The sequence below is a fragment of the Canis lupus genome, chromosome 20 (genome assembly GCF_048164855.1).
Source record: "Canis lupus baileyi chromosome 20, mCanLup2.hap1, whole genome shotgun sequence".
Classification (NCBI taxonomy): domain Eukaryota; kingdom Metazoa; phylum Chordata; class Mammalia; order Carnivora; family Canidae; genus Canis; species Canis lupus.
In genome coordinates, this window is record NC_132857.1 from 50443000 (window position 1) to 50469819 (window position 26820).

Here is a 26820-nt window from a genome sequence, read left to right on the forward strand (position 1 = left end):
TATATTTCAATTGTGATTTTCATTTCTAGAATTTTTTTTTAATCCGCTATGTCATTTGCAAGAGTTGTCTTCTGCAGATATTTTCCAAAGTCCTTTTTATTTTGTTAAAATTAGAAGTTTTTGGTTGTTTTATATTGTGTCTAATGACATAACATCTGAAGTCTACATGTTTCTGCTGCTTCTCACTCTGTTGCTTGGTTTCCTTGTGTGTCTGGTTATTTTTGACTATGTGCTAATCATTTAGTCTTGGGATAAAAACATGTCCTATTCCAGAATATTTTGCATTTTTCTCATAGTCTGGGACACTCTTGGTGACTGATTAGCTGAATCTAAATTAACAGTTTCAAACTCTCAGATTGTGTATACATTATAGGTGAATTATAGTTGTGCTACAACTTCTCAGGGACAGAATTGTTCTTCAGTGTTCCTTTTCTTTTTTTCTTCTTTCACATTGCTCATCTGCAATGGCAGTTTTCTTTATAATCCCTTGAGTTGGAGAAAGAGAACAAGTTTAATATTGGGTCTCCTTTATTCTTTCATAGGACCTCAGGCAGTACCTTTTCCATTATTCTGTGAAGTCAATTGACCAAAGTTCAAATGTATAGTACAAACAAATGCCCTCAGGCAAAGAGTGGTTATATTGATTTGGTATTCAGCTTTCCTCTCTGTGTTCAGATGCCCATTTCCCAAAAATATTTGCCCTAGCAGTTCCCACTATCTTATCAGGCTTTCAATATTTTTAAGGCAATTTTTAAAAAGAAATATTTTATCCAGCACTTTTCATTGTTTTCAGTGGAGAGTTGATCTAAATAGCATAGTTTCTCATTTACAATCTACCTCACTTTCATTTAAATATGCATTTGGTTAATCAAGTTTGTGCTATTTATATAAGCCTTGGTGGGAAAAGACTTCATAAGAATATGTATTGAAATCCTACAATGAACAGCTTGCTCATTAGGGCTACATATAAGGCATAGAGATATAATCAAGATATAGTCTTTGCTTTATATCGTCTTTGCCAAAAAAATAGGGTGAGATGAAATAAGAAACATAAAAGAGTTTTTCTGAGATTTAAAGGAGGGAGAGCTCACATCTGTGAAAGATTTGAATTGGGCCTTGAAGGATGGTTATAATTTCAATATGTGGAGATTTGTGGGCAGGGAATTCCAGTGAATTAAAAAATATGAACGATGACATGAAACTGAGAATGGGCAAGGTCTGTGTGCTAAAAAGAGAAATGAGGTTTTTTTTTCAGTTTGGTTGGAAGATTAAAAAAAAAAAAAAGATTGAGAAGTGTACCAAGGACTGGGATTTGCCACCAGGGGCAAATCTTTAAGAAGATGTGTCAGCATTCTCTAGATATCTTCACACTGGAATAAATATCATAGCTGTTTTTTTTTTTAAATAAATACATACTGAACAGAAGTATAACCCAAGTGTTACATGTCTTAAAAGGACAAAGTCGACCATGGAAAAAGGCAAGAGAGAAAGTTGATTATTCCAGGATCATGGTTTTCATCTCATTTAGTCCAAGAGAAAAAAGTTTTGCCTCAAATCGCATCTACATAATTTTTGCTTTATCTGTTTAAGGAAGTCCCAAAGAAACAAGAGCTGTCAGTATGGTTTCTCCTCTGAGGCTTGGACTTGGACTCACACCCCTTGCATGTCTCAGATACACTCATCTATTTTAGTGTCACTGAAGTATTTCAATCAGCTACAGCACTTCAAGTACAATTTGCTTCCTAGGTACCTGCTGTGCTTTGTGATTCTAGAGCTTCTACTTGATATGGACTGGAACCTGACTCTAACCTTGGGATGTGACAAATATACATTCTTGGCTTTAAAAAAATGATAGTTTGACTCATGGGGGAGACACTTTGTAATTTAGAGCACTCATTCATTTATTTATTCTACAAAGAATTAACTATTCCTATCAGGTGTCACACAATGTGTTTTTAAGCCCTGGAAATATCAAATGAGTAATATATAGCCTCTGCTCTTAAGGCACTTATCTTCTGATAGAGGACACAGAATAATATGTAAATTTATTATAAAAATACAAGACTAAAGAAATTATATATATGTCAGGGAACCATAGATCTAGTTACAGGTAATCCTTTCACAGGGAAACTCTTTTTCCAAGTAATGCTCAACCTACATATCTCTTCATTTGTTCATTCTGCAAAATCACTGGGCATCCTTGGTGTTTAAGCCCCTATGCTAGGTGGTATGAAACATACAAAAATGAATCAGACTTAGATCTTTCCCTTGAGGGTTGAGAAACAAAAGAAAGCATGCACATAAATTGAGTAATTGTAGTGAAAAAGTAAACATTGATAGTTGCTCCAAAATGGCATGTACAAAGGCATGAGTTAGTTTTATAAAAGCTCAGAAAACAGAGATGCTTCCAACTGGAAAAGATTCTAAATATGTCTATCGAGGAGGTAACAGTTGGGCATGTTTTTGAAGGATGAATAGGATTTCAAGGCAGGAATGGGATGAAAAGGACATTTATGTAGAAATAAGGGAGTAACCTATGATAAAACATGGGAAATTAATTCCCTGTTTATTATACAGTTATGTATTGATCTTTTGCCTTGCCCATGCACTATGTGCTAATAATTGTTCTTGAAAAGGATTCTCAGAGGTTCCCTAAGGCCTAGGGTAGATGTGCCTTCATCCTAGTTTGTATTTCTTCTACAAGTTGTCTGTATGCACCTACCAGTGAAAGATTGCCTCAAAGTAAGTTGAGGAACGGTACTGTGGAATGGCAAGCACTCCAGTTTGGTTAGAAGGTCCTAGTGGGACCGGCTTATGAAAGACCTGAAACAAGACTGTGACCAGAGATAATGTCCTTCCGTAAGCACCCGGGAGCCCTTTGCAACCAAATACTAATGATCCTTAGATTAAGGCAGAGTCAGAGTTTTCAGGGACAGGTTTGAGGAATTAAGGTATATGTTTTTTTCAACTTTTAGTACGAAGAAAAGAGGACTTAATAAATGATCTGAGAGACAATTTCTAAAAAACTGGTGAAACAGAGGAGAGCCATAAGGCCGTGCTCTTACTGACAAAGAAAGTGGCAAAAAGGGCTAAGTTGTCATCAGTATGGCCCAAGGCACTTAGCAAAGCACAGGGCATCTTCTCACTCAGAAAAAAACTTTAATATTCTCCTATGTCCTTGACTTTTTCACAGTTATGGTCCTCTCTAATGAAGTCCTAGTGCAGAGAAAGCAAGTGGGCAATTCATCTGAGGAGAACTATAAATATCGTATCCCCAGACCATGGGTGTATCAGCACATCAGTGAGCACCAGTAGCAAACTGGGACTTATTTTCATGTGACTCCAGAATATATGTTTGGTGTCATACTTACTAAAATACACATACTGTGGAAAGTTTATTTGTGGTTTAAGAAATTTCTCTTGTCTCCACATCCATCAAAATTCAGACCAAGTGGACCTTACTTTCATCAGTCAGCTGTTTCTATTATATTTATGCCACAATGCTCACAAATCCTAGTTAACATAAACCTAGCTTGACATAAATTCAGAAGCATTATAAACATTTTAGGAAATATTTCTCCCCTAAAATTGTATGATTCTAAAACCAGTATGTTCAGTATGGTGCCTACATGTTCATTCCATACATGAAATTTTTTGTGTGGGCAGACGGGAGAGGCTCCTTTTTTTTTTTTTTTCTTTGCACTGTACTGATAACTTTTATTCAGAGGTAAACAAACACTGGCATATTTTACTTTTAATAACAGAAAACTTTTCCAAGGCATTTAGTAAACTATTAACTTTTTCAAACCACTCATTCAGCCATAACCTTGAAAGCAGAAAAAGAGTAATATAAAGCACCTCATTAAAATAATTTGTTTACTTTTTTAATATTGTTTACTTCAAATGCAACTAATGAACACAAGCATTAATTAAATAATGCAATACATCTAATGCTCATTTGCTGTAGTATGGCTTTAATAACAAAATGGACTTATTTATGGGAGCAAAATGATGTGATTTAGCAAAAAGATGAAAATAGTTTCAATCAGAAAGCTATTCATGAATTATTGAGTATTCTGTGCAAAATGAATATGGAATTATTTTATCTTTGTAAAGTGAGTATTGAGCCCTTATTCAGATCCCTGCTTAAAATGATCATAAACATTGGAGGGGCAAACAATAGATCTACCAAACTTAGCCTAATGAAGGCATCTTAAATTTCTGCTTAATATTTTAATTCTCCTAATGATAGTGCTCTGACAAAGTCAGTATGGTTAACATCAGGGTAATTTCTAGTATAGCCACAGACTACACTATCATGTGGCCTCATCAGATCTTTAAAAATCAGAAAAAAAAACATAATAGTCCAAAATCTGGAGGATGATGGGTGGAAGTAGAAAGAAAAAAAAAAAAAAGAAATTGAATTCTAGTGTTTTATTAGCATAAACATTGTAAGGAAAAAAATGAAATCAAGTGATCAATATTACTATAAATGAAGCCATGTTCTCTGGTTATAATTCTCTCAAGATTTAGCCATTAACCACAATAAATTCTGTATCTTACATAATTTTTAATAACCACAAAAATCTATGAAATTGATAGGATGCTTTATAAATGGATAATAGCTTACTGTCCAATAAACCTCACCTTAGGCTCTCTCAGAAAACTATTTTAATTATGAAGTTTGACTCTCTGTGGTTTATCATTTTGGTCAATGTAATGCATCTGATTTAGAGCTTGGATTTCTCTAAGATAAAATAGATTTTTATACCACAGTGCATTTTGAGGTTAACTGAATATATGTATTTGGTCTTTCTTAAGAATTCACTACTGAGTTGGAATGCTCTGGGAAGCAGTATATCACATCAGGTAGGATAAGTCAGACTACCTGGGCTGAGAATCCCCGGTTCACATTTTATTTGTTGCTATAATCCTTGGATATTTCAACTGCAGTGTTGAGGTTAATAGGAGTATCTACCTCAGATGGTTATTGTGAGATTATGTGAGACAACTCATATGGCACGCCTGGCACATAGCAATGATAAACACTAATTATATTTATTATTATTGTTGTTGCTACTACATAGAACAATAGGGCATAGTGGTTAAGGGAAAAGTCATTGGAACCCAATAAAATTGGATTCAAATACCCAAATTGCCACTTACTACCAGTTTATTTAAAATCCCTGTCTTCATTTTTCTTAATATAAAGACTTCAGTCAGGGGAACACTCCCTGCTCTCCAAATACAATCCAAAATTTCTACAGAGCTTCATTTCTTACTCATACCACAGTCAGAAACAGGTATTTCTGGTCAGTTTTCTGCTACATGGTCCTTCTCTCATCATTTGGTTCTGCAAACTCTTCCGAGTGGCAGGTGAGGGAAAGGTAGAGAGAACATTAGAAGGTCTGCAAGCTCTTTAAAGCCACAAGCCCAGAAGTCCTTGTGCTCACAGTCCACTGATGACAGTGGGTAATGCGGCCACATGTTGATACAATGGGGGCTGGGGAAAAAATGGAGTCTCTGGTTGGTGAGCTGCTTCCCTGTAACAACACACATTTGGAGTAGCACTATCCATCTAGGCCACAAGAATCAATGGTCTCAGCCCTGATTCTCCAGAGAGCAATGCCTGGATTAAGTGTCCATCCTTGTTTGGGAGGCATGAATCCAGGATGTAAAGAGTGGCAGGGAATGATAGGAAGGGGTGGGGGAGCGGTGCCATCAAGCAGGCTGCTACTCTCCAGTGAACCTCAAAGGGACACAGAGAATCACTGGGCAGCTGCATCTCTTGACTTAGAAAGAAGCTGCAGGTAGGCTGCTTGGAGAAAGGATGAGACAGTCTCTGGGAGGGACGGAGGGATGGAGGAGAAGGAATTTATCTGCCATGTTTCTTCCCATTTCCTGCTTCCTTTTGGCTAACATTCACCATCCAGAGTCTTCGCTGCCTGCATCATATGAACCCTGGGCACACCCTTGGATGGCTACTCCAAGAAAGCCAGATCCCCTACCCAGTAAAGTGGCATTTTATACAAATCTGGAAGTGGATGAGGAGCCAAAAGCCTGTCTGCACTCCTGCAGCCAGGAGGAAGGGACTCGCATTTCAAGAAGGTGACTAGTCAATCCTCAGGAAGTGGGACCAAACCGGTTCAAGCAGGCTGGTTATCTGCAGGGACAGCTGAGGTAGACTGATGGGATGAGGGTCTAGGCAAGGACTCCAAGGGAGCGACATGTGCCCAAGATAGTCACCTTGCAAAATTAAATAGTTTTTTACATAATGCAAATGTAAGACACTACCAACATGCAACAAAAGTGGACTAAATAGAAACTATTGTGTTTATTCTGGCAAGACTTGGATTCAGAACTAAAGATATCTTGCATTTCTTGAAAAGGAGAGAATACTTATTCCTCAAAAAACAAACAAAACATAACATTCTAGTGCCCAAAGTCACCAACAGAGGTTTGCTTTTCTGAAAATCTGCTTTGATTTGGTCTTGTATATACTGAGAAATTTCACTGTAGAAACAATTTCAGTTATTATTAACATCATTTATATTCATATACATAAAACCCACATCTTACAATCCAAGTATCGTCTTCCATGTTGACAGCAGCCATACTTTAGACATTAATAAGATCAGGTATCTATTCAGCACTCTTTCCTAAATCATTTTGCCCAAATGAGAATTTATAAGTGAGTTTTATCCTCCTCCATGAATGATTTTCCAGAATCAAAACCAGTTATGTGATAAAACTTAATTCCTCTAAACAGATTTTGTGTTTCATGTTTCAAACTGATAAGGACAATCTGAGTTTATATTCTGGAATAGCAATTAATCCAAAGTAAAAAATGGAAGCTAATAACCTGTTTCATAAAATCCGAGCCTTGCTTTGTTTTTGTTTTTGTTGTTTTTGTTTTTGGGTTTTTTTGTAACCCCATCTAGTGATAAGGGTAGGATAATGAGCAGTCTGGTGATTTGTTGCCTACACACATGCCCAATCTTCCTCATGGAAAATGCCATCAAGCAAAAGAGCATCTGGCCTTTGATATTTTCTTAATGTGCATTAAAGGGCCTCAAATTTCCCATAAAAAATGGAAAACTTAATCCCAAAGGTTTAATCTGAGTCAGAGAAAAATATAGAGAGGATACCCTGTCAGCTATTATTGAGGAATAGGAAAGACAGACTAGAAGAATAATAAAAATCAAAAGTGGACAAGACCCAGGATCAATTTTTAATGACTTCACATTGCCCTAACAAAGAGGCTTTTATATTTTATTGTCCAGAAGCAGTAACTTTTAATTCTATTTAAATATTTTAAAATCAGTCATTTATATTTTAAGTTTATCCCAGAAGAGATACAAGTACACTCTTAGATTTAAATCCAAATTTAGTCAATTTTTAAAAAGTACATTTTTATAATGATGTACAATATGATCCATTGGCATCATGTAGTTCATTAGCAGATTTTTCTTGTGTTTTATAGCTGTAGAATCAGAAATATGTTTTCTATTAAAGGATTCTTTAATTTCAGCCTTCTTGAATAAAATCTTGATTGTCTTCCAAATAAATTTGACAACTTTTCTGAAAAACTTGTTCCAATGTTTGACAATGTTTAAATACTGAAGAATTTTCCTCCTAATAAAGCTAAGTCCCTAGCATTATTCTTCAAGCCTAGGTCTTTTGGCTTTAGCTTTGTAACAATGATCTACTGAGCAGGATCATTTTTACACTGTCCTCTATCAATATATCTTAGTTTTCTGTCCTTGAAGCTGATATATTTATTTACTTGAATTTTACTCAAATCACTTTTTCTGGCATACTTCTGAATTGACCCCAAACTCTATCAATTGCTTTGTTCCTTCCATAGGGTCATTTCCTATTAAAGATGAATATGAATGGGAATATTGTGTTTTAATTTTGTAAACTATTAATTTCTATTTTGTAAATTATCTCATTTTGTAAACTATTATCCTGAGATGTATTATTTATTTTGTAAGGAATCAGAAATTTTATACTGTAATTCTCTATTGGGTAACAAAAGGAATTGTAACAAAGCGTATTTTAGAATAGGGGGAAATTATGGGAAGGGGTGAAAATGTCTCCATAGCTGAGGAACAGAGAATTTTAAGGAAAAGGAACAGAAACTAACAGTCCAGAGTCCAACTGGAAGGATGATGAGAAAGAAGGTGTCAAATTATTTTTGTTGACCTTCATGGTTAAAACATGTTAGATTAGTTAACAAAGAGAGTAAAAGCCTGCAGTGGGTTGAGAAGAGAATGAAACATGAGCAAGCAGAGAATGCAACTGCAGAAAACTCAAGAATCCTGGCAATCATGGAAGATAAATAGGTGAGAGCGAGAACAAACAAGGCTGTGGGGTTGATGTTTGCTTGTATTTATATATGTTTTTGAACAGGGGTGACTTGAGCATGGCTATGGGCTAAATAAAATATGTAATCTATTTGAGAGAGAGGTTGAAAATGTAGGTATAAAGGGATGACTCAGAAAATGAGGAACAGGATTGGATAGAATTGTGAACCAGAGAGATAAAGCCTTGGGCTGAAGAAGGAGCATCTCTTCTTCTGAGGCAGAAAAAGATAAGCTTTGTGAGTGGATCATGCACTGTATGGCAACAACAGACCAGGAGATTTTGATGTTCATAGACATCACTGTCATGCCAGGCATGGCAGTTCATTAGACAGGTGGACCAGAATCACGACTCAGATCCAAATTTCCAGGAGCGAGAACAGAATATGGGAAATGATGACACTTACAAGAAAGAGATAGAAAATGTTAATTCTTGTTTGGGGATCTAAAAAGAGCATCATGTGACGTAGCAGGAGAAAACGCTACATATAAAGGGAAGGTCATATATTGCGTTGTGATCAAGAACTTGAGACTTGGAGTCAGGACAATGAATTCCTATCTCAGGTCAGGCACGTAGTAAGTGCGTGAGTTTACGTAGGGCACTTAACCACTCCCTGATTGAGGTTTTCCACATTGTTAGTTGAAGGCAGTGGTGACAACTGCACAAGACTGTTGTAAGGAATAAATGAAAGATTGATATAAAGCTTTCAGAGGGTCTGACATGTAGGGATTTATTAAAGTTTATATTTGTGTGTTTGTTCATTTTGATTACATGGACTATGAAAGTGGGAAGAATGGCGAATGTTCTAGCTCAAGGCCTGTGATCTGTGCAAATTAGGAGAACGCCATTTGGTGGACCACTAGAAATGGGTGAAGCTTTGGGAGACAAGTGTTATGAGGAAGAATAGAAAATGAGTAGGAATACATAAAACAGTTTGCTAAGTAATGATAACATTGGTCTTGGCAGTGATTTCATGGATATGTTTGGTGTCCTTATCTTATTTTTTTTTTTTTTCTAAGTAGAGTTGAAAACCCAGCTGAAGAAGGTGGCCATTATTTGTAATGCTATTGCTCTGAGTAGCCAAAAGTTATTTATACAGAATTAGGGGATATGAGGAAAATGGTACAAGAAGGAAAAGTGGATGAAAGAGGAGTGAATCATCACATGGGGGAGAGCAAGAGAGCGAGAGAGGGACATTGAAGTGGCTACCAAGATAGGGACATGGGCCTGTTCATGGAAGGAAGTGAAACCAGGAAGGGCCCAGAGGGGTGCACAAAAGGTCTGGTGATTCCAGTCACATCCAAAGCAAACATAACAGGGTGGAAGTAATGACAACTCAGAACATGGGAGTTGTTAGATGAAAAGCAGAATGAAGATTGCTGAAAGGAAGAGGAGGTGAAACAGTGGGTTCATGAAGAATGAATGCATGAGGTGGGTCTAGGTCAGAGTCAAGGTCAGGGTCACGAGAGGTGACTGAATCATGATGGACAGAGTTCAGATTGAAATAAGTCCAAGCCAGTGCCAAAGACATGGGATTTAGATGCTGATGAGAAGAGTGTGGCAGAGCTGGATGGTGAGAACTCTGGAAAAGCTTAGATTGTTTTTTTCTCCATAGAGAGACAGTCTACTGAACACTCGATAGTCTGAGGCTGGTATGGGATTCTTAAAGGAAGATAATAAGTGTGCAGTTAATGACTATTGAATGATTCTGTGAAATACTGGGTTCAATCCACATGAGTCCATTAAACTGTTTTTTCACTCTTCCATATCAAAGCAAAGACTGCTTAAGAATTAAACCAAATATAAATCTTAATTGTTATAACACGGGGAATTTTTAGATGCCCAAACCTTCCTTCCAAAGCACAAAAGCTACTTGCATTTTGGTATTTTTCCTTCATTTATGAATTCAGCAAATATCCATTGAACAACAAGTCTTGCCAGGCACTGTTCCATACATTGGGAAAAATAGTCGAGGAAAAGGCAAACCAGGCCCCAGCTCAGGGAGCTTAATTTTAGAGGGAGAAAAACAGACAGCATATAAAAATATAAATGTTAATTTCAGTTAGGAAGAAGGCTGTGTTGAAATTAAAACAAGTAGTGAAATAGAGAGTAAGCTGGAAGACAGCTCTCTTTTATATAAGATAGAGGAGACCTCTGACAAGGTGACATTTGTCTGGGACCTGATGGATACGGAGTCAGCCATGTGAAGATTGGGAAGTATTCCAGGTAAACAGGTGGTGTAAAGGCCCAATGGAAAGATCGAGTTTAAAAGAGAAGGACAGAAGCAAGATTAATATGTCTGCACTAGGGTCTAATAAGAAAGTCATATCTTTTCCCACATGTTACATATTTTAACATGAATGTGATCACAGTGTTTATTCAATTTTCAAGGACTGCGTGGTGGTTGGGAGCAGAGTCTGGAGTGACACTGCTCTCATTTAACCTGGGCTCCTCCTTTTTTACCTGTGTTCCCTTGAGAAAGTCTATCTAAATATTCCAGCATATGATTACCTGTAACATGGTGTTAATAATGGTACCTACCTCATACAGTTGTTGTAAGAATTAAGTGGATTGATAGTTGTAAAACAGAAAAGTGCTCGCCACGTTAAAAGCGCTTCTTCTGTAAAATAATTCCATCCTTTTTTCCCCTGATTGCATGATATGGAAAGATAAACTCTTTTGTTACATATTCTTAATGATTATTTCTTTGGATTCTGAGAAAACCATAATCGGTTTAGCTATAGAAGAAGCAGATTGGTTTAATTTTCTACATCATAAATCATTCTCGACAATGAATATTGTTATCATGCTTTGAGATTTTTCACAATGGTGATCACCTGGGTGGCCCAGTATGGGTGAACCCATAAAAATATTTCACTGACTGTAGCATCTGTAAGAGGCATCCTCATCTTGATTGGCTTCTCATGAGATTATTACCAGATAACTGAGAAAAGATACGCTATTAATGGCTGTCCTGCCAACCGAATTTATCCTGAAGGGAAGTTATGCTCGCCTTGTACAATTTTCCCCTCCCAAGAAAATTTTATTGAGTTGCCAAAAACAAACAAACAAAAAACAACTCACAATTTACTGTAAAGCCCCTATATTTCTGGATTTTCTGAAAAAAAAAAAAAGCTATTTCTATTAAACTGATAGAATTAGACATACTGGCTATGAGGCAACAATTGTGAACAGATTTTTTTTTAAGATTTTATTTATTTATGCATGAAAGACACAGAGAGACAGGCAGAGACATAGGCAGAGGGAGAAGCAGACTCCCTGCAAGGAGCTCGAAGTGAGACTCAATCCCAGGACCCTGGGGATCACGACTTGAGCTGAAGGCAGACAATCACTGAGCCATCCAGACGTCCTGTGAACAGATTTCTTATAGTATTTTTGCCATCCTTCCATAATTTCATGGTTTATTTGTTTTTTAAAGATTTATTTATTTATTTGAGGGAGGGAGGAGCAGAGGGAGAGACAATTCCCAATACACTCCCCACTGAGTGGAGAGTGTGGGCCTTGATCCCATGACCCTGAGATCATGACCTGAGCTGAAATCAAGAGGCAGTTGCCTAACCGACTGAGCCACCCAGATGCCCCCATAATTTCATATTTTATTTTTTTAAATTTATTTTAAAAGATTTTATTCATTTATTCATGAGAGACACAGGGAGAGAGAGAGGCAGAGACATAGGCAGAGAGAGAAGCAGGCTCCATGCATGGAGCCTGATGTGGGACTCGATCCCGGGACTCCAGGATCACACCCTGAGCCAAAGGCAGACGCTCAACCACTGAGCCACCCAGGCGTCCCTTTAATTTCATATTTTAAAGTAAGGTTCATACTCTTAAGTAAAATATTGTCTAAAAAATTATAAGCCTCCTCTACTAAAATTTTAAACTATTCAATGGAAAATTGTTTGAGAAAAATACTGAATTTATAGAGAAAACTAGAGTAGTTCAGAACATCTGAAAATAGTTGGAATCTTTGAAATATGGCATTCCTTTCTTTGAAAATAATAAATTGCCCAAACAAGTAAGCTTTTATTTAATATATTGAGTTCTGAGTTATATAAATATGATACACTTGAATCAAATTAAATATGAAAAAGCTCAGTTGGTTAAGCATCTGCCTTTGGCTCAAGTCATGATCCCAGGGTCCTGAGATTGGGCCCCACATTGGGCTCCCTGCTCAGCAGGTGGCCTGCTTCTCTCTCTCCTTCTGCAGCTCCCCCTGCCTGTGTTCTCTCTCTCTCTCTCAAATAAAGAAAATTCTTTAAGAAAATTAAAATAAAATATGGAGAAGCAAATATAGCTGATATCCCTGTTAAAATTGATTACTATGAATTATTGAAGCTTTTAGGTAACATTCACATTGTATCATGCAAAAGGAAGCACATGCCATAATCCATTTGTTTTAAATTAAATTTAGTAAATAAAAATATACATATACTCACATGTATAATCTTAAAAGTCTGAAGAATGAACTTCTAAAAGGCACACAGTTGGCACCTAATAAATAAATAATAAATATTCATTAAATTTGGGTGGTTTTTTTACAGCTTTATGGAGATATAAATGACAATATTATGTAAGTTTAAGGTGTACTGAGTGATGACTTGATATATGTATATATTGTAAAATAATTACCATGGTAAAACTAGTTTATACAGGCAGCCTGGGTGGCTAAGGGGTTTAGGGCTGCCTTCAACCTAGGGCGTGATCCTGGAGACCCGGGATCGAGTCCCACATCAGGCTCCCTGCATGGAGCCTGCTTCTCCCTCTGCCTGTATCTCTGCTTCTCTCTCTCTCTCTCTGTGTCTCTCACGAATAAATAAATAAAATCTTTAAAAAATAGTTTATACATCTACTATTTCACAGTTAGCTCCTGTGTGTGTGTGTGTGTGTGTGTGTGTGTGTGTGAATGTTTAAAATCTATTCTCCTAGCAACTTTCGGTTATACAGTACAGTGTTAACTATGGTTACCATACTATGCAATTGGTCCTGAGAACATACTCATAACTAAAAGTTTGTACTTAAAAAAAAAAAAAAAGGTTTTATTTATTTATTTTGAGAGAAAGAGGCAGCATGAGTAGAGGGAGGGGCAGAGGCAGATGGGTAAAAAGAATCTCCAGCAGACTCCACACCGAGTCAGAGTCTGACGTGGGGCTTGATCCTACAGCCATGTGATCACAACCTGAGCTGAACACAAAAATCAGACACTTACCCGGCTGAGCCACCCAGGCGCTCCCTGAAAGTTTATACCTCTATCCAGCATCTTCCCATTTCCCTAGCCCCAGGTGTCTACTCTCTGTTTCTAGGAGTTTGGCTTTTTTAGATTCCACATGTAGGTGAGATGGTGCAGTGTTTGTGTTCTTCCGTCTAACTTACTTCACTTAGCCTGACATCCTTAAGGTTCATCCATATTGTCACATATAGCAGGATTTCCTTCTTTTTTATGGCTGAATAATTTTTCCATGTGGATCGATATTTCTGTTATCTATATTTGTATCTACATATCATTTTCTTTACCCATTTATCTGTCAACAGGCACTTAGGTTGTTGCCATGTCTTGGCTATTGTAAATAATGACACAATGATCAAGAGGGTGCAGATGTATCTTTGAAATGGAAAAGAAAACAAAGAAAAAGAAAGGCTTTATACTATAAATATGTATAGCTGCTAACTCAATAAACTTTTATTTTTCCTGACATGCATCACCAATGATATATGCGTCTTACACTTATTTCAATTTTGTTTACAGAAAACTGGGCATAAACCAGAGAGTGTGGATTTGTGTGGGGCACATATTGAATGGGCCAAGGAAAAATCAAGCAGAAAGAATGTCTTTCAGGTAAGAATGTTATATATATTAAATTTATTACTATTCTAAACCTGAGCTCTTAACATATACTTCCTTATGATCTTTTCATGTGCATGAACTGGTTGTTCGAAGGTCACTCTGAAAAACTGATTCACCTCCTTCTTGAATTTTAGTTTGTTTTGTGGCTTTTCCCTGGTTGCTATCTAAATAGAAAATATATGTTGTATGTTGATTGATTCTATACTGAAAGTCATTGAATGTTGCTTTGTATTTGATAACTGTTTGGGGTTCAAACCTAGAGCATTTGGCTTAAATAGATTTATTGTAGAACTTTCAGACATACACAAAATAACGTTTGCTAATTATGATAAACTTTTTGCATTCATTTCCATTCCTGCGCCTAGTCATAAATTACATTTACCAGTGTAACTTAGGGGGATGGAAAGAACTGAACAGCTATAGAAATTGGATATTTTTGTATTGCATAATTTAATTTTTGGGAAAAATAACTATGATGAATAATTTCAATCATATTCCATTGAATGAAAAGAACCAGATGAGATACTTGAAAGAAAGGAAATGAGAAAACTTAATATTTCATATATGATGTTACTAAAATCTCTTTGGAAATTAATAACTTTAAATTATGAGATTTATCTTTTTCTATACTTATCTGAGATTTAACTTACTTTTATATTTCCAAAGTAACCAATAACTTTCTAGGTATATTTTAGGATTTATATCATTTAGTAACCAAGGATCTAGATTATTGTAATTACTGTATTAAATGCCTTCTAAGACCATTTTGGCTCAACTGACCTTAGAAAGGTCAATTACATAAATGTATCAGTGAAAGTAATATATTGGACCTTACAGAAGTGTAGATAGGTGGCATTTCCTATCTGAACTCACACTGGGGAGAAAAAAACTGGTTTCCAGTTCTGCATTTCCCAGATGGTAATCCAGATCTACCATGTAAACTGGACCCACGTTAATGTCTCTAGAATAAGTTATTTTTCTGGTTCTACTTTTATTCTATTCAGACATTCATTTTTTATATGCTAGAGATTTCTTTTTGTCATAAGAGATTAAGAAAGGAGAAAAAAAAAACTAAATACACTTGCCTAGAAATCAAAGGACTAAATTTAGCCAAAAGTGATTAGAATCTGAATCTACAGAGTCAAGAAAAGAAAAATAAATTTTGTTTTGAAGTGAGGAACTGTAAATCAGAGATATAGCCCGTATCCTAATTTCTTACTCTTTTTGCTATTCTGCAAGAAATTAAAAAAAAATTAGAGGTTATATTCCTAGTTTTAGGATAACCTAGATGATTGTTATGACTAGGTCTGAACTAGGTCGGGTGAGGTAAGTGGTGTAGTTTTATCATGTATTATGAGTTTAGCATCTTTGTCCCCATGTCATAAAATAAAGACCTTAAAATTTGACATGGACATAATTCTTGGACAACAGAAACTCTGGGAAATGGTCTAATGTAGCATTTTTGAGTTCCTTCTATTGGTCTTTTGGAAAGCTAAGATAGATAAAAAATGAGAAGGATCGTCAAATATGTACAGTGTATACAGGACCACGGATATAGGAGAAGAATATTTATGCATAATTTTATCTTGCTTTGAACATTATATACATGGATGTATATTTAAGCTACCTGTATTGATGAAATGTAGGATAACATATAGTAATGATATGAGGTCGCTCTTTCCTGAATATGACTGACTGCTTTCTGCTATAATTTTTCCTTGTTTTTCATATTTCTGAATGTAGGTACTTCCAAAAATAGTAAACAAAACAAAACAAAACAAAACAAAACAAACAAAAAAAAACCTCACACAACTATTCTCACTTTTGATAGCTTTTTGGAGTAGCTTTGTCAGCTACTTTTGTTTGTAAGGTCCCTGAGTAGTTTGTAGGACCTCAGTGTTCTTACATCCAGCTTCACTCTTTTGGACTTGTACCCTTGTAGTTTAGAGAAACAGGAAGGCAGTGATTACAAGGATGGTGTGAATAACAAAGCTAAAAAGGATTCCAATTTCGTTTCCTGCTTCATTCTTTTTGAGGTGAATCATGTGGGTCTTTTTTTTTTTTTTTTTGTCATGCCGACATCTTTTCATTATTGAAACACGTGAGCTTAGGTAAAATTTACTAATATGTATCCATAGATACAGACTATGAGGGTAAACCCTTTGAGAGGAATAATATAAATAGCTTTTATAGTTCTGTTAACGAAAAAGCATAGGGAAGGATTTGCCAGAGAGCTAAATCTAGATGACTTGCATCAATATTTGATTAGATACATTAGCTGGTCTAACTCTCAAATGATCAGAATAAACATGATTATATCTCAAAAACATGGTATTAAGGCATTGTTGGGTGTTTGAGTGTGTGTGTACAAGAGTTTCATTACCTAAAGAATAATGAAGTGTTTCTTCCTGACTGAAAAAGACCATCATAGCTTCAGCTGATTTGCTACATCAGAAATAGCTTTAAAATTCCAAGTTTGAATTAGGCTTGGTGTTCAATCTCAGTCTATGAATTATAGATTACAGATAGCAAATGACTATTGAGATTTTTGGTTCAAGAAAAATCAAAGAAGAGCAAAATTAGAAATACTTTAAAATTTGAAATCTGTCTTTAAAAAGTTGATGGATTAGCAATTATATGCCACATAATTACAACGTCTGTAGAGAAGTCAAATTTAACATGAAGAAGAAAACAAATAAAAAATTATGTGCCTGAAAGACTCAGAAGCACAAATCTGTGACACACAAAAGAATGGAAGGATTTCATTTGTCTGGTACATTTCTGTATGCCATTTGGACATTTAAGTTGTTCATTTTCTTTTTGTATTAAAAGCCAAATTTCCTTCATAGTCAAAGTCTTACTAAACTCTTGATGTAGATTCAATCTACATTTGATGGGTATATGGTAACATAACAGTGTTATGCTACACATGATCAAGTGTTAGGTTTGGTATTCAACAACTCTCAGTAGATCAGAATGATGCTCACCGACGGAGTTCAGGAACACCTGCCTCACCTGGGTGGCTTGGTGGTTGAGCATCTGTCTTTGGCTCAGGTCGTGATCCCAGGACCCTGGGATCGAGTCCCACATCGGGCCCCCTGCATGGAGCCTGCTTCTCCCTCTGCCTGTGTCTCTGCCTCTCTCTCTGTGTCTCTCATGTATAAATAAATAAAATCTTTGAAAACCAAAAAAAATGAAACAAAAAGAACACCTGCCTATTTTATACAAGAATACTCTTTGGCCTAATTGGTACTTCTTAATAATATATGATACACTTAAAGAAATCATTAGCAGCTTCTATAATAAAGTACATATAGACAAGTCATAATATGTGTTTCAGACGCATAAATGCGATGCAATGTGTGGAATTCCACGTACATACCCACATCTGATAGCTCGCTTTAGGAAATCGAATGACCATCTCCACACACGTACACACTGACACGGAAAGACGTTTTGTACTTATAAAAGGTCCTGCAAATTCTAAGTTATATCAGTAAATGTTCATTGCTGCTAACTTTCGTTTAATTCTGCATTTAGCAGAATTGTCAAGGCCCATCACAAGTTTGATGTAGCTTGAGAAAGCATTTAGCAACCGAGTGATTTGTAATGAACTGTGGTACAAGTTTTCTTAGTTAACTTAAGAGCAGCTCTAGGTCTTCATCAGGGAAAGAGTGAATAAAAAGATTTATGTTCAAATCACATGTTTTAAGCATTCCTGCTAAGTGCTAGTTTGCTCTTTGGTGTTTCGCCTGAAATTTAAAGCACTGAGGATTAAAAGGATTACAACATAATCTTAAATAATCCTAAATGTCATTTACAGAGAGATAGTTGTAATAACTAAATAAAACCGTGTTAAAGGGTGGCAGTATTGTCAGGCGGCATCTGTGACATGTGCGATGCTCGGTCACCTTCTTCTCTTTCCTCTCCGATCCAGCATCACATTTACAAAGCGTTTCAGTGGCAAGTTCAACTGAGAGAATGGCTGCAAGGGAGTTTGAAACAATAAGTAATTTTTTTAAACCATAAATATCTTCCTGTTTCAAAGTTGAAGGAAAATTTTCACTCGTGGATCCTTCCCTCCTTTGAGCATAAGGTTCTCCTGGAGTTAAACATTTTTGAAAATCAGGAGAAGGAGGTTCATGGCACAGCTGTCACATCCATAGATGCTACTACATCTCTAAAACATTGACCGCTTCCAAGGAGTTCCCCCTTTTTATTTTATTTTATTTATTTATTTACTTACTTACTTATTTTAGTTCCCCCTTTTTAAATAGAGGATGGTCCCAAGCCCTGTAACTTATTCCAGGCCCTTTAGTTTAGCACATACATATTTTTTTTTTTTACTCTTGTCGTGTAAATTAGTTTTGTCTTCTCACAGAGAACGCAAAGAAAGAGGCTCTATGGCATACTGCTTTATATTTCTTAAACCAGAGGATTGGACTCCTTTCAATTCATTTCATTGGTTATTGGTAAGGCTAGATTGGGATTCGTTTAGCTAAAATAAAAGAATTCACTATCAAAAAAGCTCAGGAGATTGTGTCCATGATATAGTCTCTATACTCCAAAGATGATTTCTAGAATGTCTACTCTATTCCCTTCTGTAAATAGGGGTAAGAAACATGCTATCTGTTTCCTTGATCCTTTTCATTATAACCTATATGACAATAGATGATTATTTATTTAAGATAATGAAATCATTTATACCCTAACGGTTTACTTTTCTCACAGCCAGAGAGTGACTGGCCTCATTTTTCCTGGGTTTCCTTTAAAAGAAAACAAAATTTTACCCATGAACATGCAGCAGAATCATTTATAAGTTATGTGCCTCAAATAAGATAATTCTGCTATTAATGAATTATGGCTGATTAGAACTACATCCATTGCCTGCTTGAAAGGCAGAAAAAAAAATTGAATGACTTAACAAGATGAAGGTCTGTTTTCTTTCCCTGGTACCAGTTTACAACCTCGACAAAAATCATGGCTGAATTTCCTGGATTTGAGATTCCTTTTTTAGTATGTAAATATGTCTCAGGGAAACAGGTTCTGACCCTAAAAGTAAAGTACATCTCAGAATAGATTTATCATTACTTGTATTACTTCTCTGACTTTTGGGGTCTTCTGGCTATAATGTCTATTAAACATATTCATGTGGTATTTTCCATGGATATGCTCTACATTTAAACATAATTTGATTGCTCATCCTGATCTGAATATGTCTTAGCTTAAAATGTTTAAGTACTTCTTAAGTTTATTAATGCGAAGATAATTTAATAACATCTTGGAGAATGTCCTTTTAAGCCAAAAGGGAAACTACTGGTATTTTGCTTTTATCCATTTCCTTCTGTTAAAAGTGGTGGGTTTAAAATAAATCTGAGCTTTTACCAATTTTCTCTTTCATTCTTCAATGCTTGTAGTTAGACTAAATGCAAAAGGATGATTTTTCCACATTCATATATGCATTAGATTTCGAGTAAAGCTGGTTTCACTTTAGAGAATTACTCACAGTATCTTAAAAGGCATGGCATTAAAAATAAACCAGAGTAAGAGCAGCATTAATGTCTAATACAGTTGTTTTTTGCTTTCTAGCTTGTCCCTAATCATTTTATCTACCTATTAGATATTCATCTATCATTCAGAAGGTGCAGTGGAAAGAGCACAAGAGTCTGGGGACGTGTGTTCCAGTTTTGGCTATATCAGTTGTAACTAGACGTAAAACCCAAGGCAGGACTCCTCCTCTGACTTAGAATTTTTCACACCAAGGAAATAAGAGATAACAGTCCTTCCGTCACCTGTCTCCCATCTGTGTTGATGTTGAAATGAGGCAATCTGTATTTGAAGGCAACTCCAAGAGGCCTATTTTAATATACATGCAAACAAGTATTATTATTCACCCATTAACCCTGTCATCTCACAAAGCTTTGAGGAACATTCCAGATGTGGACTTTGGAAAGATCTGGAGAGGAGAGATCGCACAATTCAGGGTTTCTGTTCCTCTCCTATTCTCCTAATACCGCCTTGTGAACTTAACCAATAGGTGAAGAGTTAATACCCTGAGTGAAAATCATTTTATTTATTTTGAAACTAAGAATATGTGTCCTCAAACCGTACTGAAATAATTTTGAATATTCTATTTTTATAAATAAATAGTGTAATTAATGTAATATCTAAGCAATATACGTTAATTAATTCATGTCTTATCCCAGCAAATACTTTAAGACAAGCATTGTGCCCCCAACGGCTCTACTGAGCTATTGATAGCAACTTGCAAAAGAAGACCTAGAGACAAGGGCAGCAACCCTGCTCAAAAAATGAAAGAGAGACTATGGTAACTCTGAGATAGTGGGACAATACTGATTTTCTTACTGAAGGGAAAGAGATATGATTATTTTTATGATTTTGCCTTCAATTTTGCCAGTGGGATTGCACAGAAGGCTTTTGATGAATGGAGTGATATAATTTTATAACTGAGGCTTTGATTTAGGAATATTAATGTCAGGGGTGTCTAAGATTTACAGCAAAGGAAAGAGCCTGGGGGCGGGAAATAAAGTTGACTGTAAGGATCTAAGATGAGACTTAAGGAACATGTGAGCTTGACTGATGAAAGGAAAAGCAGAAACAGGTTGATAGGTGGAGAGTACACCCTTCAAGGGAAGAACATGGCTGTTTGTTCAGACCACGTGACTTGGGGACTACTGGCCTTTTGAAGGTTCCAATTTTGAGGAATAAAGCTCTCTTAAAAAAAAGATAGTCTCAAGTATAGAATTAAGATACTGAGAAATTGAGTATATTACTAGAGAAAACAATAACAAGGGTATGATGATCCCATGAAGCTTTGTAGTCTATGAGGACATTTACTGATTTGTACAGCTACCTTATCCCACTTGCTACCGAAGGGCATAATGCGATCCTGTGGTACTCATTTCCTTTTTAGCTCTTATCACAGCAGAATGCAACAGGATGACAGTAAAGATTAACAGTAGCTGCATTAGTAAATTTTAGTACCACATTAGCCAAAAGAACCAAGATTTTAAGATTCCAAAATAAAATAAATCAAAATTCATAGAAAAGAAAGCAAGAAAATGTCAACTTGGTTTCTTATACTTCTAACATTTTAGTGGAAGAATGGAGGCATGTGACCTAATGAGCTGAGATCAGTGATGAGCTCACTTCCCATTGTCCCCTAGAGCTGCTGACTCTATCTGCTCAAAGATAAGAGCTGTGCATTTGGAATACATTTTGGATTTTGATCTGACACAAGGCTAAATTCAACATGCTGTTCTTCCTTTGTTGACATGATGTAAACCCCTCCTTTCACGGAACATACGCTGTTCCTTGAAGCGTCGGTGGGACTGGTGTGATGGTCGCTGCACCACACGTGGGCTGACAGCGCAGTTCTTTGCATCCATGGAAGCAGAGTGAGGTTAATTGAGCTACATAGGCTCCAACCTGGGACTTCAGGCCATGCATACCCACCTGAGCAAAAGCAACCACAGCCAGCTGGGGATTTCATGAGCTCCAAGTAGAATCACCAAGTGTAATGGTTTTTCCACTTATGACTTTCATCTTGCAAAATCCAGAAGATATTACACGGACACTGGCAAGAGAACATTCAGGCCACTGGATCCCTTTTTCATGTAGGTTTCAAAACTCTTATTTTGTATTTTTAAAAGGGAGCAGCCACATTTATTTCATGCTGAGTATCTTTTTTTTTTTTTTTTAAATAGCAAACAAGCTTCTTCCAGAAAAAGGAATGATTTAATCCCTAAAGCTGGTACATAATAGATGGGGCCAGTAAAATGGTATCACATTTTACAGCTTGTCCATAAGGATGACACAGGGTAAAATAAAACTGAGTACTTTTGGATAGCATAGGATCACTGACAGATAAATAGCCAATGCCATTCAGTTTTTAGAAACATAAGGTAATGAGGCTGGATCTGAAGGCAAGAGAAGAAATATATATATATTCACAGTGTTTATATGTCACAAGCCACTGAGCAGGAGAAAAATCTGGGCAGTGGTGAGCAAAACTCTCAAACCTCAGAGCAGTGTTTAAAGGAGGAGAAGAAAATAACAAAGCAAGCATCCATAAACAAAGGTTTGAAATGAACACAAGGGCGGGGGCGGGGGTAGGGGGACAACTAAGTTGAAGATGAAAGGGAAATGCCAGCGCTCCTACAGAATTGGAGATGCCACTTGTAGAATCTATGCATAGACTCTCTCAATATATGAGTGAAATATGTTACTAAAAATTTGGTGGAAAATAAATATTCAAGAGCAAAAATATAAAACAGTGCAGAAGAGTGAAAGATTCTTGGTATTTGAAGGAGAGAGGAGGCTGCTCTAAATTTTATCTCAACAAAACAGGATGTTGAGAGATGACCTAAGTGAAACAATGAAATAAAATGCCTGATGTTGGGGAGAAGTCAGGAAGGGGGAGCTGTTTGAACTGTTTTCAGAGAGCAGATCAGATAATGACCAAGAAAGGAACATTCACATCAAGGGTTTAGATGGATTTCTGTTTTAGAAGAGCGCTATTAGGTTCTTGGCTTTAGTCCCACCAATTTGCCTAACATTTTATTTCCAGCACTGGGGAAAATTCTACCAATCTGACTTCCTTGGTGAACGTGTGCAAACCAAAAACTTTAGCGGCAAAAATTAACAAATTGCTGCAAACTGCTCCAAAAGGGAAAGGAACAGGGATAGGGGAGGTGGCCTTAGACTCGATAGTTTTTGAGTTTCTTCTTTTAACTCGAATTTAAGCAATGCTTCATTTTTCAATGTTCAAACACCCATCATCGAGTAGAAGACAAGCTTCTGATATTCGAGATCTGTGGTAGATCTGAAATCAATTCGTAGAAAAGGAGGTTATGAACACACTCTTTTGATCTGTAGGATGTACCAATGAGGGCGGCAGGAAATTATGTGAAACCCTTCTCTTTTGACAGCTACACTGGAACATTTACAACCACAGATGTTATTTGTCCATCAGAAAGGAAAATATTTGTTTCAAGCCACAGGCATTTTCTACCACAATATCAAAATGAAATTCAACAGCACTTTGATGTTTGATGTGTAAGAAAATAAATATTTGGGGGGACCCAAATACTAGGAAGCAATAGACCCCACAAAATATAACCAGGGACATGAAAAAAATGGCTGGCTTCGTTATGAACAAATCTGTCCTTTTCCTAAAGTAAGGATTGTTCTATTATTAACACAGGGAATCTTAGATGGACTGCGCAGGATGCTGCATTATTCATAAAAGCATTGCTGCCATCTGGTGGCTAGTTGGTGCTTCAGCACTGACTTCCCTGGTTTGATTTTTGGCTCCGTGCTCTGGCGAGGTATTCAAAGGAGGCCTTTCTTTATGTGGCAAAACATAAACGTGAAATCCCCTGTCCCTAAATGTCACTCATCCGATGGCAGTCCTTTCTCTCTGTCATAGAATGAGGGATTCAAGGGAGGCAATGACACACGTGTGTATCTTTTGTCCTGCCCATAAAAGTATTTCAGTATATGGCTTATCTAAGGCATTTACTCTTGGCTGTTATTGACTGATTAACGTTATAGACACTCATTTCTGTTTGCAAAGAAACATGTAGTCAAATATTAGGAAGATGTCGTAGATCTAAAGATATGCTGTGTTGCTTAAATAAGAATATACAAGGGATGCTATAAATTCCTTATCAGGAGCCCAGCATGAATTTGTTGTTGTTGTTGTTGTTACCACTCACTGAGTTTGATCTGGGAAATAACATAATTTACAATGTTGAAAGAGCAAAAAATGTATAGGACTTTATAAAACTCGTGATTTCTTTCCATTCAACTGTTATGTTAAAGAAATCTGATTAATTGTTAATGACTTAAGAGACTTATGAATTCATCTCTCTTCATGGATTTACAAATTAAATGGCAAATGTTTTTCAGCCGAAGTGCGCGCTTTATCGAAAACAAAATAGTTAAGAGGTAATCTAAGAATTGTCGCTATTTCTCGAGCATCGCTGCCTTAACGCATTCTGAATCAGAAACAATTATCTTTGCAATTTTAGTGTGTATTTTAAGTTTCTAATAACTGTGGGATGTCCCCTTATACATAGTGAAAATCCTCATCCTTAAAGTGGATATTTATACGGATCACAGGTCTCTGAAGAGTATAGGAGATAATGAGTTAAAATTGCCCCAAAAGGAAAGTTGAAGTTTAATCCCAGATACTCAGGGGTGATATTTAATAGTTAATACTCAGTTTCTAGTGGATATTTGCCTGTATCATCAATCCCCTTAGGACTCAGTAAAAGTCAGATAACAAAGAGCTATTGCACTAAATTTAGAGAATTGTAATATTGAATGAATATTACCCTGTGCAAGAAAACTGGTAAATGCCTATTTTTAACATTAGTCTGTGGGTTTTATTTTAAGTTTCTCGGTTAAGATTTTCACTGTGAATGCATACTTGGTATTACCCTTGTTACTAGCTTCTTTTGCCACTTAAAATGTTTCCTTCCTCACAACATTTCATTTGACTCATGGAAGAACATTGCTCATCTTTCCTGGGAAGATTGCTCAATTCCCCACCCTTGCTCTGTCTCTATTTAGGAAGAGGGTTAAAAAAACAAAACAAAACAAAAAAACCCAACCACAATAACACCTTACGAAGAGAGTAAAATCAATAATGATTATGCCCCTGTCCCTTTCATCTCTAAGTGTAAAATTTCTAGTAAACTCTTCTCCTAATCATCTTGCACACACCCCTAGGGTGCTTTCTAATGGCTCCATAATAGAGATAGTACTTTTGGTCGGGATGCCTCGGGTTGTATTCATAAGGTGCTAATATTTGTTGCGGTAACATTTACTTTTTGACGGCTTTTACAGCTACTTAACACTAAAGTCCTTTTTAGTCAGGAGGATCATTCCTGTAATGAATGATGTCACCTTAAATCCTTTAGTATGTAATTGCTAGATGTTACATTTTATAGCAGGGCATTTGATGGTGTATTTGTTTATGCTAGATTTTATGACAGTGACAGCTGTATCTCAGTAGAGGAGTGATCCTTTCCTTTCAGGGGAAGCTAGTTTTGAAATAGTTTTGCCATATATGCCCTCTGGTTGGGGTAGGTTCCCTTTGACACTAGGAATTGTGCTGCAACCAGTTTGTATAGGAGGTAATCCCAGAAAGCAAGAATTTAGTACTGGCAAGAGTGAAATGGAGAAAGAAGAAAAGACGATGCAGATCCATTATCAAGTCGATCACAGAGTGGCTGGGATGCTTGTCAGAATTTTCCACCCAAGGATTGACAAGATGAAGCATTTATCCATCAGCTTCTCACCTCTTTGGTTATAGTTGGCTGTGGAATGGGACAATGTCTTTAAATCTACTTGACTTTTAGGCTGCACACGTATGGGTGTTCCCAGAAGGCTCCTCAGGTGTCCCACTCCATGGACTCTGAATATCCATGGCAGAAAGTGCAAGATACATGGCGATGCTTGAGGCAGGATGCAGTCAGTACAAAGGGATTTGAAGCTCACACAGAATTGTTTACACCAGCTGCAGCTGGAGTCTTAGTAAAGGCAAGAGGAAAAAAAAAATAAAAAAATAAAATAAAATAAAATAAAAAAGGCAAGAGGATGTGAGGCAGGACACAAGAAGTTTCTGATACAACCCTCCTTGCAATACTCAAACTGACTTGTGCCCCATTTTAAGTCTCCTCCGTTGCAGGGTCTTCAAGATGGTGCCTTGGCTCCATCTCTACAAGAAAGCTGATAAAAAAAAAAAAAAAAAAAGGTTAGTGGAAAAACTACATTCTTCTACTGCAACTGTGTCTGAGGCCATATTTGATATTTATCATCCACCTTCTCCACCACTCATTCTCAGTATTAGTCAGGTCTGTAAGTTGTGTTTGCCTCATGAGGTAAATTAGACCTTCATACCTGACAGCCTTGAATTCTTAATTTTTTTGGCATCGCCGTGCTTTGTTCAATACACTTAAAAGTCCACTGCTTTCACTAGGCATGGAAGCACCTAGGGACAAATCAGCGAATCTCCAGAGTTCCTGAATCATTCCTCCTGACTCCATTGCACACAGGCTGCTTGACCTCCTCATTATAATTAGGGCCAATTATCCCTGAGTAGAGCAGCTATTTGGTTTGCCTGCTGGCCAACCTCTTTAGTATCCATAGTTACCAAGCAGTGGCCATAGCTTTAATTTCCGTGATTCTACTCCAAATCCTTGCTAGCAGCACATCTATTTCCCAACCCAAGGACAAGAATTTTTAACCCAGCCCAAATTGAAAAACCTAGAAGCGTAGATGCTGCAAATGGGTTACTGACAGGAGCATCTCCTACTTCTACCTCTTCGTCCTTAAATCCATGCATTCTGGCTACTGGGGACACGGGGACATGTTTCAGACATCAATTCAGGTATATACTGCTCTTGGGATATGACACCCCAATCAAACAGGGTCTTTCCCCCAAGCTACTATCTTAACTGGAGTCATTCCATTATTTTATTAGGTTGATGACTTCTATTAAGGTATTATTTACTAAGACCGGTGGATCCCATGATCTTATGGCCAGCATTGTACTTGCT

The 26820-nt window shown here is 36.7% G+C and overlaps 1 protein-coding gene across 3 annotated transcripts in view; it reads left to right on the plus strand.

Annotated features, from left to right (window-relative positions):
• The window catches only part of ARHGAP15 (Rho GTPase activating protein 15), a 608584-nt gene that overhangs the window by 112474 nt on the left and 469290 nt on the right, over window positions 1–26820 (plus strand). For all 3 annotated transcript variants that reach the window (XM_072789067.1, XM_072789068.1, XM_072789069.1), the window contains one exon: window positions 14132–14221. In XM_072789067.1, coding sequence (XP_072645168.1) covers window positions 14132–14221 — 90 coding nt within the window. The remainder of the gene's footprint in view (window positions 1–14131; window positions 14222–26820) is intronic.